This window comes from Sorex fumeus, unplaced genomic scaffold (assembly GCF_029834395.1).
Source record: "Sorex fumeus unplaced genomic scaffold, SorFum_2.1 ptg000008l, whole genome shotgun sequence".
NCBI classification, from domain to species: Eukaryota; Metazoa; Chordata; class Mammalia; order Eulipotyphla; family Soricidae; genus Sorex; species Sorex fumeus.
The window spans coordinates 52,699,926-52,713,757 of record NW_026606065.1 but is presented as its reverse complement, the minus strand read 5'-3'; the positions used below and the strand labels follow the sequence as shown (position 1 = coordinate 52,713,757).

Below are 13,832 nucleotides of genomic sequence, written 5' to 3'. Positions count from 1 at the left end.
ACTGTGCTTCTCACACAAAGTTGAATCAGCAAATGCATAGTTAGAACGCAATGCATTAATCCAGGGTGAGTTTACAGAAAGCTAATTCAAGCGAATTCACTTCAGTTAAATGAGCGCCCAATATGTAGCAGGGTATGGAGCATAACCCTGAAGATACCTTGTCCCTGAGAGAGAAATAAATTCATTCTCAGGAAACTGAGTGTGATTCACTCCTACATTCATCTACTCATTCACCCAATCAATGAGTAACTTGTACAGAATGCTCTGTGAAGTGTTAGGTCTGCTATGGTGGAACAAGGAAAATATGAAATAGACACATACAAATTATGGTAGCACTGTAGCACTGTCTTCCCGTTGTTCATCGATTTGCTCGAGCAGGCACCAGTAACGTCTCCGTTGTGAGACTTGTTGTTACTGTTTTAGGCATATCATATATGTCACGGGTAGCTTGCCAGGCTTTGCCATACAGGCGAGATACTCTCGGTAGCATGTTGGGCTCTCCGAGAGGGACAGAGGAATCGAACCCACGTCGACCACGTACAAGGCAAACACCCTACCCACTATGTTATCGCTCTGGCCCACAAATTATGGTAAAAACTATTAAACAATCATGAGGCAAAACCAGTGAATTCTGCTTAGCATTTGGAAATGCTATCAAAACTGAGAGTTGATGGGAAGCCAGTGCTGTTTCGTTGCAAAGACACACAGGTGAAAATTCTGAGGAGGATATAGGAAATGGGGAAGAAGGACAAAGTGAGAAGAGGAAATGGAAGGATGGAAGGAAAGGGAGATGATAAGCAGGGAGAAGGTAAAGAGATAAAAAAGGGAATCTAGAAAGGGCTTGAGCATATTTCATAGGACAAACTGAAAGCCAGAATAGTTTTGTCTCCTTGTGAACAGGTTATATAAAGGAAGAAGAGGCAAAAATTAGTGAGGACCAGAGCAATGGTATAGTGGATAAGGAGCTTGCCCTGCATGCTGCTGACCCCAGTTCAAATGCTGGGCACCACATATGTTCCCAAATCACTGCCAGGGGTGATCCTTGAGTGCAAAACCAAGATAACCTACCCCTGAGCATCACTGTATGGGGCAGTGCCACTGGTCCCCTCAAAACAACAGAGGAAGGGAGGGAGAGAGGGAAAAGAGGGAGGGACCTTTCTCCCTTATTGTTTTATTATTGAATACATAAAAGTTTACACTGTATCCTTTAAGAAATGACAAGGTGCATGCCCTCTCCTAAAATTTAAACCCAGGAATTGAGCCAGCAACTCCTCACACACTTTCTATTAACTACTACTTTGTCTCCCAAATAAGCACGCAACAAAAATCTGTAACATTTCATATTTTCCAAGGAAAATGAGCAACTTATGACTCCTGTAAAACAATTAAGTTAATTTAAACTGTGTAACAGTTTCATACTTTATCATAAGCTTTTAACATAAGAATCATTATCAGGTTACTTTGGATGTTCCAGTAATTACTGTATCTATTATTACTGGGGCCACCCTTGGTGATGCTCAGCCTGGAGACCTAAGTCCAACTGTTCAGTGCCCATCTGATGACATAGTCCTGCTCATGCCTGGCATTGCTGGGCTACCAAGGCCACTCTCAGTGCTCAGAAGACATGCAGCACCAGGGATCAAACATGGGTCCTTGAGCATGCTGAGTGCTGAGCAGATGTGTCTAATGTCTGCATTAACTCCCCAACCCCTGAGACTTCTTCATACCCAGCTTACACATACCAGAAAAATTCTCCATATATTTAAAATGGTCACAGAGGGACTGGAGCAATAGCACAGCGAGTAGGGTATTTGCCTTGCACACGGCCAACCCGGGTTCAATTCCCAGCATCCCATATGGTTCCCCAAGCACCGCCAGGTGTAATTCCTGAGTGCATGAACCAGGAATAACCCCTGTGCATCACCGGGTATGGCCCAGAAAGAAAATAAATAAATAAATAATAATAATAATAATAAATAAATAAATAAAATGGTCACAGAAATTACACCTAAAATTAAGTTTCATTTAATGTTTAACATGTCATATCAGCCATCTTATAGAGCTGAGCTTAGCAAGGTGAGAGCCTTGGGTTTAATCCCCAGTAGCTCCTGGTCTCCCAAGCGGCAGCAATAATTCTGACCACGGAGCCAAGGGTAGCACCTGGGCACTACCAGGCATGGCCCCCAGACCAAAAGAAAGAAAAGAAAAAGAAAAGAAACTCTTCCAAGATAAAGATTAATTTCCAATTAATAGAAGGAAAACTAGTAATTTGATTAAAATATGTTGATAACTTCATACATACAGTTGAATACAAGAGACATATAAATACACATATACACATCTAAATCATTTCTGAAAAAATAATCAAAATATATCAAAGGTGGGTCAGTACAGGGGTTTCATCCAGCCACCCCAGTTTGTTCCCTAGCACCAGTACAGGGGTTTCATCCAGCCACCCCAGTTTGTTCCCTAGCACCAAATAGAGTCCCTAAGCACCACCCGGAATGATACTTGAGCTCAGAGCCAGGAGGAAGCCCTGAGCACAGCGGGGTGTAGCCCAAAAATCAAAAAATGAAACAGAAAAAGAGGAAGAAATTACATCATTTCTGTAAATCTGAATTATTTTTAATGGACATGATCAAAGATTAGTTCCAATGTATATGTTCTTCCTAGGGTAAGCACAGAGCTAATAAGAACTGGTCACAATAGAAAGGTAGATCTGTAGAAAAGATACCTAGATTCCCATTATTAGTTACTACGTAGAAGCAGAAACAAATGAATTCCCTTTTTAACAAACAAGCACAAATACTGCAGATATGCATGAACAAGATAACTAAAATGGTCTCTGAAGTCTTTCAAAAGAGATTACTGAAAGAGTCTAGCATACCTTCTTTAAGACAAGTATGAATATCTTCCATGTCACATCTGATTTTAGCTCTATAGTTTAACAATTTCTTATCCCAGGTTATTAAGACCTCCTTCTGACATACTCCAACTTCTTCATAGTCCAATTTAATTTTTCTAGTATGCAATTCATCTCTGCTTGCTAAGGAATAAAAAGAGAATTAACATATGATCAACATCTTTTTAAAACAATATTTATAACGCATATTTGTAAGATTTCTATTCCTAATGACTTTCAAGAAATCCACGAATAAAAATTTTCTCCAAAACAAATAATTTGAGGCTATTTGAAAAGTTCTCATATTTCAAATCACTTAAGGTAAGAAATATCAGAAAAAGACGTTAAGGAGATTTTTATCTGTACGCCTTGTAGATGGCAACTCTGTTAGGCATAGAACCCAAACAGTGTTTACTATACCATACATTTCAATATTCTAGCAAATGTAACAGAAGCTATTGCGTTTATTGTTTCAACACCATTAAAATTAATATTTTATTTCTGACATACATGAGAAGATAAATGTCTCATGCTAGTCTTGATTCAAGAAATGCTTGACCGTGATAACCTAACACATTTTTGGTGTTTACAGATTTCATCACTAGTCTTAATAACACTAGGTTCCACATTACTGTTCATTTTAATAAAAAGAGGAAAACTCATTTTACTAATGTTAACATAATCCTAATTTTAAAATGTAGTATGAAATTATCATTCAATGGTCCAAGGCCTAGAATTCATCAAAAGGAAATGCCTACGAAAGCAACCATTATTAGAACTGGATTTTACCTTGAATAACTTATTCTAAGGGCAGCACGAAGAAAAACATACAAGTATATTTTTCTTTTTCTTTAGAACAGCTCTGAACATGACTGTGTCCAATAAACTGTTTTCATTCCAGACCAAGGAGCAGCAGCTACCTTACCTTCTGCAACACAAATCTTTGTAATGCATCCAAAGTCCTCGACAGCACAAAGACAATAGCAGAATGAGTATTACTCTCTACTTAGTGTGCCTGAAACCATTTCAAAAGACTTAAAATAGCTTGTACAGCAATTTAAGCAGGGCAATAAACATTTTGATTTAAAAGTCCAGACATGTTGAAAAGTTAAATTGCACTACAAAAATATTCCTTCTGAATACCACTAGATGGCTTTCTAACACAGCTTAAATTTGCTTAGCAATATTTGTTATTTGTTTTATTTTCTCTATGGGAATCAAATACTTTTTTTTTTACAAGAAATGGGTTTATTAAACCTAAGAATAAAAACAATCCCGCATGAAACTCTGATAATAATTTTTTTTGCAATGGCATATAAAAACATGAACTTTTATCAGGTTCTTTTTCTTCTATCTTCTCCAAAGCATTAATTATAAAATAAAGGGTCCTGAGGTTAAAATATTTAGTAAGAGCTCTTAAAGTCTGCTCTCACTCAGACAGTTCGGTAGCAAGTGTAAAGAGGCATCAAGAAATGCCCATTAGCTGGAGAGAATAACGCAGTTGGTAGAGCACTTGCCTTACCAAGGTCTAGGCCCAGGAACACATATGGTCCCCAGAGATCCAGAGTCCTGCTAAGGAGTGATCCCTGAGAGCAGAACCAGGAATAACCCCTGAGCACTGGTGGGAGCGAGCCCCTCTACCCCCATTACGCTAGTTTTATGTCATTTTTACTTTAATACAGAAATAGAGTGCTAAGAAACATTTCTGGTCAACTATTCTACATGTTATTTCTATTATTATTCTGTCAATTTACATATAATTATAACTGAACTCAGAGTACACTGATAATCCTTTGTATTAAAACATATTTATTTTCTTTTATTAAAACACAGAATGGAAAAATACTGTGATACAAAGGAAAAAGTTCAAGAATCATGGCGTGTAAATGGGAGTTTTCTACCACTTCACCACTGTTTGACCTTTGGCTAATACCTTGCATCCAAAATCACTAACTAAAACGCAGAAAGAAGAATCATGCTAGGCAATTTTTTAGAAAACTTTTTGATTTGGGGACCACACCCGACAATGCTCAGGGTTTTCTCCCAGCTCTGCACTCAGAAATTACCCCTGGTGGTATCTGGGGAACCATGAGATGCCAGGGATCAAACTCTGGTTGGCCAAATGCAAGCAAGGCAAGTGCCCTACTCACTGTACTATCGCTCCAGCCCAATGCTAAGGTCATTTCCAGTTCAAGTAGTCTACGATTCTAAAGCTATTCTTTGATATTTAACATAAAATTCTACTTGATATTTTTAATTCTATTTTTATGACATTTAACATAAAATCATATTTCAGTTGTTAATGGAATTATAATCTCATGCTTTAACTGTTTTAAAGAAATGATAACCAACACATTTTCAATTTCTCTATTTATGCATCAGTTCAAGATATAAATAACTGCTTAAAAAATAAAAATTCGTGGGAGCCGGCAAAATAATATAGCTAGTAGGGCACCTGCCTTGCACATAGTTGACCCAGGTTTGATTCATGGCATCCCAAATGATCCCCCAAGTACCTCCAGGAGTAATTCCTAAGTGCAGAGCCAGACATTACCCCAAGTATCAACAAATGTGACCCCAAAACAATAAATACAAAAATATGAATTCAATTCCTTTGCAAGTCTATGAAAGGACAAGTGGGTATATAATATATATCACCCAACATCTATTTTATTTTGGCTTGGGGAAGCAAAACCAACAGTGCTCAAGGATCGCTCCAGGCTCTGTGCTAAAGGATCTCACCAGACCCAATCACTCAATGGTTAAAAGCAATGCATAAAGCATTTATAATTATAAAGAAAAAAAATATTTTCTACCAATATTTGAAATCTTAGTAGTTTTCATTCTGCTAAAATAAATGAACAAATAATTATATCTGTGAACTATGCACGCTGTTCAATTTTAAATATTGAATCTTAAATATTAAAAATAGAAGAGGAATCTTAAGGTAGAGCTTGATGAATACAGAAATGTAAATACTGTATTTAAAAGGCTATTTAGAAGACAGAATAGTCAAAGCAAGTCAGACAAAAGCCTTGATTGCTCATTTTCTAAAAATCTTAAAAGTCAAAGGGCCCATTCAGGGTAAATCATTTATTTTATAAATGTGAAAAACAAGTTATTTTTAAGTTAAAAAAGTGGGTCAATATAATGGCATTAATACCTTTTTTTTTTTGGATTTCAGTACTATCTGCAAATCTTGTGAGTGATCCTACCATTACTGGGATAAGTAACAGTCATTCAAAGCTTTAAAAACAAATTGTAAAACATCAGGTATTCATAAACTTAGTACAATAAGTTTATGTGCAAAATAAAATACTAAAAATAGCACAGCAACTATTATGAATTATTCAATTAAGAATTTAGTGATTTTAATAGGATTATTCACATAGAAAACGTATAAAGTAATAACAAAAAAACAGAAACAGTGATTTGGTAATAAGCCCATAATTACTCATAATAGTCACACTCCATATATTTGTAAATAAACCATACAGCCCAATTTATTTGATATAGGTCTATTTCTCTTATAGGAGTAGAGTTAGCCTATGGACTTAAAGTCACATTTAAAAAAGGAGAGAATTTTACTATTACAGTTTAAAAGAAAAATCCATAATATTAAACTTTCAGTTATATTTTAAATAAACACTCACCCTATATTAACTTAATGTCTTATTATCCAAATACACTCAGTGGGTGCCTGCTGCTTTAAACATATGAAAGAAAAATGCAAATATCTTTCATTGACCTTTTCTGTGTGAGAGCAACAACGAACTAACAACCGAAAGTTGTATTAAGTAGACAATCTAGTAAAAGTGTGTCTACAACCTGAGATGGAGAGCGGGAGCCGGGGATGGGGTGTGGGGCTACGGTGTCCATCTGCACCCTAAAGAATAGCATTGTAGCATCAGATCATGTAGCCCTGTTTGAATGGCTAACCTTCAAGTTTCTGGTTTTCTTTTTCCATTCGAAGTAGTAAAATCTGTTGGTGTATAGCTTTTCTCCACAAACTCCTTAGCTCTTCTGATTTTTTCCTGGCTTCTACCTTTTCTGGGTCCTCTTCACCAGATACGAAAATAACCCGGGGTTCCTCTTCCATGGTTGGAGCAAGAGGAGACAGTGGCAGCAGCTCGTTCCTGTCCAGGCCATCTGCAAAGAAGAAAACAGTGAGAGGCATTCCTCAGCAGTAACCCAGACTACAGAAACGTTCTCTAGCTCTGACACTCCCTCCTCCTGTATTCCACCTTTAAAAGCTTTTCACAAAGCCACTTGCCCAGTAAGTTTGTTTCTGGAACTAATGATTAAAGCAAATTCACTCCACTGAATTCCCCTGCCAGAGTTCCCTCTCAAAGTGAAACAAACGCTTTGTGTCATTTCACCACTTCTTCTTTTCTCTTTGCACAGAAAGACCTGTGAGCTAGGTGCTCCAAAATGAAGTGGTCTTTCCCCAGAGCCCAACACTTCTGCAATTTATCCTGCGTAAGTAGCAGGAATCTCCTCAAATCTACCGCCACCATCAGACCCAGTAGTGATGGACGTATTTTAGTGAGGTAATTCACCCTTCTTTCAACACTCCTACCAATTCCTGGAGCATATTCTCTCCCTCCATTCCATCTTTCGCACTATTGCCAATTATTTTATTAATAAACATGCTGTTTCTTAAAATACTTGAATAGTCACTTACATCTCAAAGAGCTAAGGATGAACTAGTAGGTTCATGAAGATTCTCAGCCTCTTGCCACCACCTCCCATCTTTCAAGGCTGGGGTCCTTTCTGCTCATTCTCTGACCTGGAATGTTCTCTAAGAAGACCCAATTATGCTGTAATTCTCTCTTTGTGAAATACATTTCTCCCATAAAGGGGTTTAAATAAATTCTTATAAAGCTTTCTCAAACCAGCTAGAATTGGTTTTACTTTTAATAATGTTTGTTTTTTTATTTACATATAGATGTCCACCCTCTGGCTATTTGTTCCTTAATAAATAAGTAATTTTTTTTAATTATTCAGTGCACAGAGCTTACTCCTGGATGTAGGGGAAAATATGGGTTGTTGGGGGTCCAATCCAGGTCAGAGAAATGCAAAGCAAGTGCTCTGCTCACTTGACTATCACTCTGGCCCCAGTAAATAATATTTAAAAAAATATTGTATAGTTCTTTTACAGTTTTTTGGGTTGAAGTCTTAGTTAATTTTGTTGAGACCTTCTTGGTTTTTAGAACTGCCCTTTAAACACCACTGAATTTTGATATGTGGTCCCAATCATAGTTTCTTCCTTCTAGTTTCTGATACTTTCTTCCTTATAGCTTTCAGTTTCTAAACATGTGACATTTTTGTCATCCTTTACAGTACCTAGTACTGAAGCAAGCACAGAAGTTTTATCATTTTTTAATACAACCTTCTTTCTGCCTCCTGTCATTGCTACCCCAACACTTTTTACCCCTATTTCTGTCCCATGCCACCTTCTCACTGTGATCAGGAAATATAACATAATATCATACTAACACGGAAATTATTCAAAAAAATCTTTGCAGCCAAGTACATGATTTTTGTAACTGTTTCATGTATATTGAAAATAAGGAAGTTTCCTCAACAGGGGCCCCAAATTCTGTATAAATACTAGAGATTGCTTAAGATGTTTTTCTCAAATATTCTCTATTTTTTAATTTTTCTATATTTAAATTTCACAGTGGTATTTGTCAAAATCCCCCATCAAAGCTATTAATTTATTGTATTTCCAAATTCTACTCCCACTGTTAGCTCTAAGGCTGTGCAATTATGTGCTTTGTGCAGTTATGCACCCCCTGAGGTGCTCAGAACTTACTCATAACTCTGTGCTCAGAGAGGACACCTGTCGGAGTTGGGGAAGCTATACATAGTGCTGGGAATTAAACCCACGTCAGCATCTTGCAGGTAAGTGCCCTAATTGGCCCTGGGCTCTCCACAATTACAAGCTTTCATCATTGTCACATCTTCTTTATTCTTACATTTATGTTCTTATATTAACTTTTATTCTTATATTTATATTTTCATATTTGTTCCTTTTACTCATTTATTCTGGGGTACCCAAGCCATGTTCAGGGCGCCCAGAGACCACCCACAATGATCCTGCAAGGTACAATGCTAATGAGAGGAGAGGGAAGGGGGGCTGTTAAATCCCTTGTCCCCTACTTTGGCCCCTTTTAATTTTGTTGCTTCGATTTCTAATAAATCTAACGTTTATAAAGAGACATCATGGTTCTCTCTTGGCGGGTATGTGCCTACTCTGTCTGTGTCCTTTTTACTTATTATTCAACATTTCTCTGTCACTTTGCTTTATTGTGTGATGCTTTCCAAAAAAGCATGCTGTTTTACAAAGTAAGAACAAAAATACTTCCTTTCTAGCACTATCGTAGCTCCCATTGTATGGGACAGGCCCCCAGACAGGGTTTGCAACGCACTCGTCCATTCTTCCACTCAGCAAGCACTATCAACTACTATCCCCTCAAGCTCCTTGTCCACCAAAGACGCCTCCCGACCCCTGGTGTGAGACACCGGAAAGGAAGAATGCGTTGGTGAGACCCACACAGACCGTGCTCCTGCATTGCTGAGGGAGATTTGTTCAGGGGAGAGGCCACCCGGAGGAAAATGCGCTGCCGCCAGGAGATTCGGCGAGGAGTGACCGGGGTTCCGCCGATGCTTAGGGACTCATTGCTGCAAGTCGACGAGGTCCTCTTCCTCCCCTCTCCATCACTGCAGAAAGCAGAGGAACATGGGTTGGTCAGGAGAGATGCATCACACAGTTCCCAACGGCACAACCAAAGCGCAAGCCATTCACAAGCGCAAGGCACAGGCAACCGGAGCAACGGCAACCCCAGGTACCAGGGCAGGGAGCCCAGCCCACGCGACCCAGGCCACAGCCCAGCGGTGAGAAGCGGGCCTGTTCCTACTCATTCCACGGGAGCCAACTGTGCTCAGATCTAACCTGAAGACTCAAAGGACTTAACACCAGGGAGCAAAAATGGTTTGAGTAGGGGCCAGAGCGATAGTACAGCGGGTAGGGCTTTTGCCTTGCACCCAGCTGACCCGGTTTCAATTCCGGCACCCCGTATTGTCCACCAGGCGGTTCCGATTAAGGAGTGATCCTGAGCCCAGAGCCAGGAGTAAGGGCTGAGCACGGCTGGGTGTGGCCCCCAAACAAAACAAAACAAGCAGTTTCAGTCAGGGCCTCACACTTTGCTAAAAACGAAATCATCAAATTCAGTCTATCCTGAACAATGCAATAGGTGAAGACAGATTCTAAAGGCCTAGGATTGCTAAGTTCTCTCTCTCCCCCACCCCCACCCCCACCCCCACAGCCCAACCCACTCCATCCAAACCCGGTGGTGCTCAAAGGTATACTCTTGTCTCTGACCTCCCGGGACCTTATGGGATGCCAGGGATCAAACCTGGCAGGCTGCATGCAAGGCAAACACTCTACCCACTGTACTATCACTCTGGCCCCACTAAGCTCTCTTTTGGATGTGTTAGCTGCCAAGAGCAACAGCAGAACATAGCCTAAATAAAGGTTATTCATTTATTCAATAATACATTGAATAAATGATTTTTAAATTTCTATAAATTTTAAAATTCAAAAGAAATGGAAGGGGGCTGCTGTTAGGTGATACATTAAGGAAAACAAACTCTAGTGCTATCAGATGGGTGAGGTTAATTTTTAAAATAGTAAACAGTAGAACTTGACAACAGAACTTCTCCGGAACTAGCACACATTGGGATTCTCTATGAGGGTAAACAACATACAGAACTCCCTAAGGTAGTCAAATTATTTGATGCTAAAATCATCTGTATTTATGTATTTATTTTTGGTTGGGCAGTGTTTTTGGGGGGGGGGGGGGATCAGGGAATCACGAAACACACTGGCAGACCCTAAAAACTCTTTGATTTTTTTTGTAAAGGGATGATCAGCAGCAGTGTAGGTTCTGGGCGGGGGGTGGGGGTGGGGGGTCAGGTCTAGCACTGCATGCTAAGTGCAACAGGGCCAGGAGCCACCAGAACCACACTTGGTGGGCCCGATTGGTTAGGACTGAACTTTGGGCCAGAGCACATGCTAAGCAAGTGCTCTCCCGCCTGAGTATTTCCCAGGCTGCTCTCATGGTTTTATTTCCCTGAAAAGTTCATTCCTACTTAGGTTATCCTAGGCTGCAATAAAAGGATGAGTCAAAGGTACTTTTCTGAGCAATTCTGTTAGCAGCTAGAATGTCAGGCAACATGTATTGTCTTCAATGACAGGACTATTTCACTGCTTACTTTCTCTTTCCCAAAAGTATACGAAGATATCAACATTCACACATGTAGAAAACAAATGAAAATATGGGGTTTTTGATGGAGTCAAGAAGTACCAGTAACTTTCAGTCAGAACTGAAACTCAGCTAGAAAGGTCACAACACTCAGAAATCTAGTCCTGCGATGATCAATAATAGCAAATCAACATTTGCTAGCACTGTTCTACTTGCTTTCTTTAATCTATATGCACTGTTCGCAAGTAACTCTTTGCTTTTTAATCTCGGTCAATCTTCCTGAAAATGGAATCTCTAGCTCAATTAATGTTAAGAAAAAGACAAACCTTGGAACTGCCACAGACAGCAAATGTCATGATGTTTAATGATACTTCAGAAAGTAACTGATTCATACCTCTCAGTATAGTCCACCCACATTAACAGCTGGGAAAAAAGTAGAACCCTTGAATATGTCACATAAGAATGAATAAATAATGGGGCCAGAACAATAGTACAGCAGGTAGGGTATTTGCCTTCCATGCCCGGGTTCAATCCCCAGCATCCAATATGGTCCCCCAAGCACCACCAGGGGTATTTCCTGAATGCAAATCCAGGAGTAACCCCTGAGCATCACTGGGTGTGATCCAAAAAGAAAAAAAAAAGAAGAATGAATAAATAAGTTCACCTTTCCTTCCACTTTGGAGAGCATCAAATTCATATTATTCCCTTTCATAAATTACCATTCAAATGTGCTATTAGAATATTCATATTCCAGACAACACTTTGAAGTACCCTGTATCTTCATTTTAGTAATTTTCTTATTGCTCACTTGCACTTATTTTTGATAAATGCCTAGATCATGAGTGCATTATTAGCACCACTGGGTGAGGCTCAAAAACAAAATTTAAAAAAAATTTCCCTAAAAAGGGGGCAGTTGATCCAGTAGTTGTGGAACCTCTGTTCTATAGGATTGTTATTCTGTAGATCAGTGAGTACGAACATCTCACTATGCTTTTGGGACACCAGAGCCTTTTGCCAAAAAAAAAAAAAAAAGCTTCTAAAGTCATAATTATCAACAAAGAATCTTGAGAAGTTTGGCCCTTCATTTATTCCTGACATGTTAGTCTAGCCATTTAGCCATTTAACTTCTGAGTTTAAGCTTCCTATGATTCAGCAGTATTTATGCAATGGATATTTTTGAGTGTTTTTATTTAAACTGTTATTTGATAGCCAAGCTGATGGCTTAATGCAAAAGCCTGGGAGAAGGCAGATTTTGTTCTAGCCCTGCAGTTCCAGGGATCACCTAGGCCACTCCAGCTGCCCCAGTCACCCCCAGGGCTCAGGGGTCTCCAGGGGGGACTACACCCAAAGGAGACGGAATTGCCTGTGGCGCTGGGGAGCAAACTGCGGTTGGCTAAAGGCAGGACAAGTACCATAATCCCCGTAGTATCTCTGTGGTCCACTCTTCAAATATCAGATTTTTTCACCGTCACTGTCGCTATCCTCCCGTTGTTCATTGATTTGCTCGAGCAGGCCCAGTAACGTCTCCATCGTGAGACTTGTTGTTACTGTGTTTGGCATATCGAATACGTCACAGGTAGCTTGCCAGGCTTTGCTGCGCGGGCGAAATACTCTCAGTAGCTTGCCGGGCTCTCCAAGAGGGGCAGAGGAATTGAACTCGGGTTGGCCATGTTGACTGCATGCAAGGCAAATGCCCTGCCCGCTGTGCTATCGCTCCAGCCCATCAAAATTTTTAATCAAAATAAATGGCCAAGTAACTATTTTCCTTCTGTGACTGCAATATAATGACCAACCATAATCCAAGAATCAGCAGTCAAAATATAAGACTACAGTCAAAGGAAGTTACCTACGGATGATGACCCTTTATCGTACACTGAAAAACATTGAAAAAGTAGTTTGGTGGCTGCAGTAAAATAAAGCTGCTATCTGCTTCATTTAATAAGAGAAAATATGTATTAAGAAGCCAGGGTTCAGGTGAGAGGTTTGACAGTTTGTACATAAATACAACTTCAGGAGTTTGCATTATGACTTACATTTAGTCAGCAATCTGGACCTCTTAAGGTGGTTATTTCAAGTGTCCGAACCAGGGGCCAGAGAAATAGTACAGCAGATAGAACACTTGCCTTGCGCTCAGCTGACTGGGTTTCGTCCCCAAATCCCCACTGAGCTCTGCCCGGAATGATTCCTGAGCTCAGAGCTAGGAGTAAGTCCTGAAAAATGGCGAATATGGCCCCCCAAAATAAACAAATTTAAAAGATTCAGAACCATATGGGGGGAAAAAACATACAAAACACTTATATGCATTAAAGTCCTTACACTCTGCCTTGCAAGTTACACTAGATGAGAAGGAAAGGTTTTTTTTTTTTAAAAAAAATGCTATTTTATCTTTCAAGTTTCTTTTTATGGTAACATTAGCATTCACTTTGACATCTTCTTTAAACTCAGCAGGTATACAAGCACAAATACACTTTCTGAGTGGAAATAAAAACAAAATATCAAGTATTTACTATGGCAATAATAAGTCTAACACAAAAAAAATTGAAACATGATATTCACAAGGCAATGTCCTAAGCACTGTACATGGACGAAGCATTATTCCTTTACCCATATGGAGAGAGGAAAGTGAAGTTAAAAGGAAGCTCTGTAACTTGCTCTCAGTC

The 13,832-nt window shown here is 39.4% G+C and overlaps 1 protein-coding gene across 2 annotated transcripts in view; it reads right to left on the bottom strand.

The window, feature by feature from the left end:
* The window catches only part of TBC1D4 (TBC1 domain family member 4), a 96,751-nt gene that overhangs the window by 29,407 nt on the left and 53,512 nt on the right, over positions 1-13,832 (bottom strand). Inside the window, exons 12-14 of one of the 2 annotated variants that reach the window (XM_056109836.1) lie at positions 9,468-9,628; positions 6,842-7,051; positions 2,888-3,046 (exon numbers count right to left, since the gene is read on the bottom strand). In XM_056109836.1, the coding sequence (XP_055965811.1) occupies positions 2,888-3,046; positions 6,842-7,051; positions 9,468-9,628 (530 nt within the window). Of the gene's footprint in view, positions 1-2,887; positions 3,047-6,841; positions 7,052-7,586; positions 7,658-9,467; positions 9,629-13,832 lie in introns of those variants that run through there. The other variant, XM_056109837.1, reaches the window with a different exon arrangement.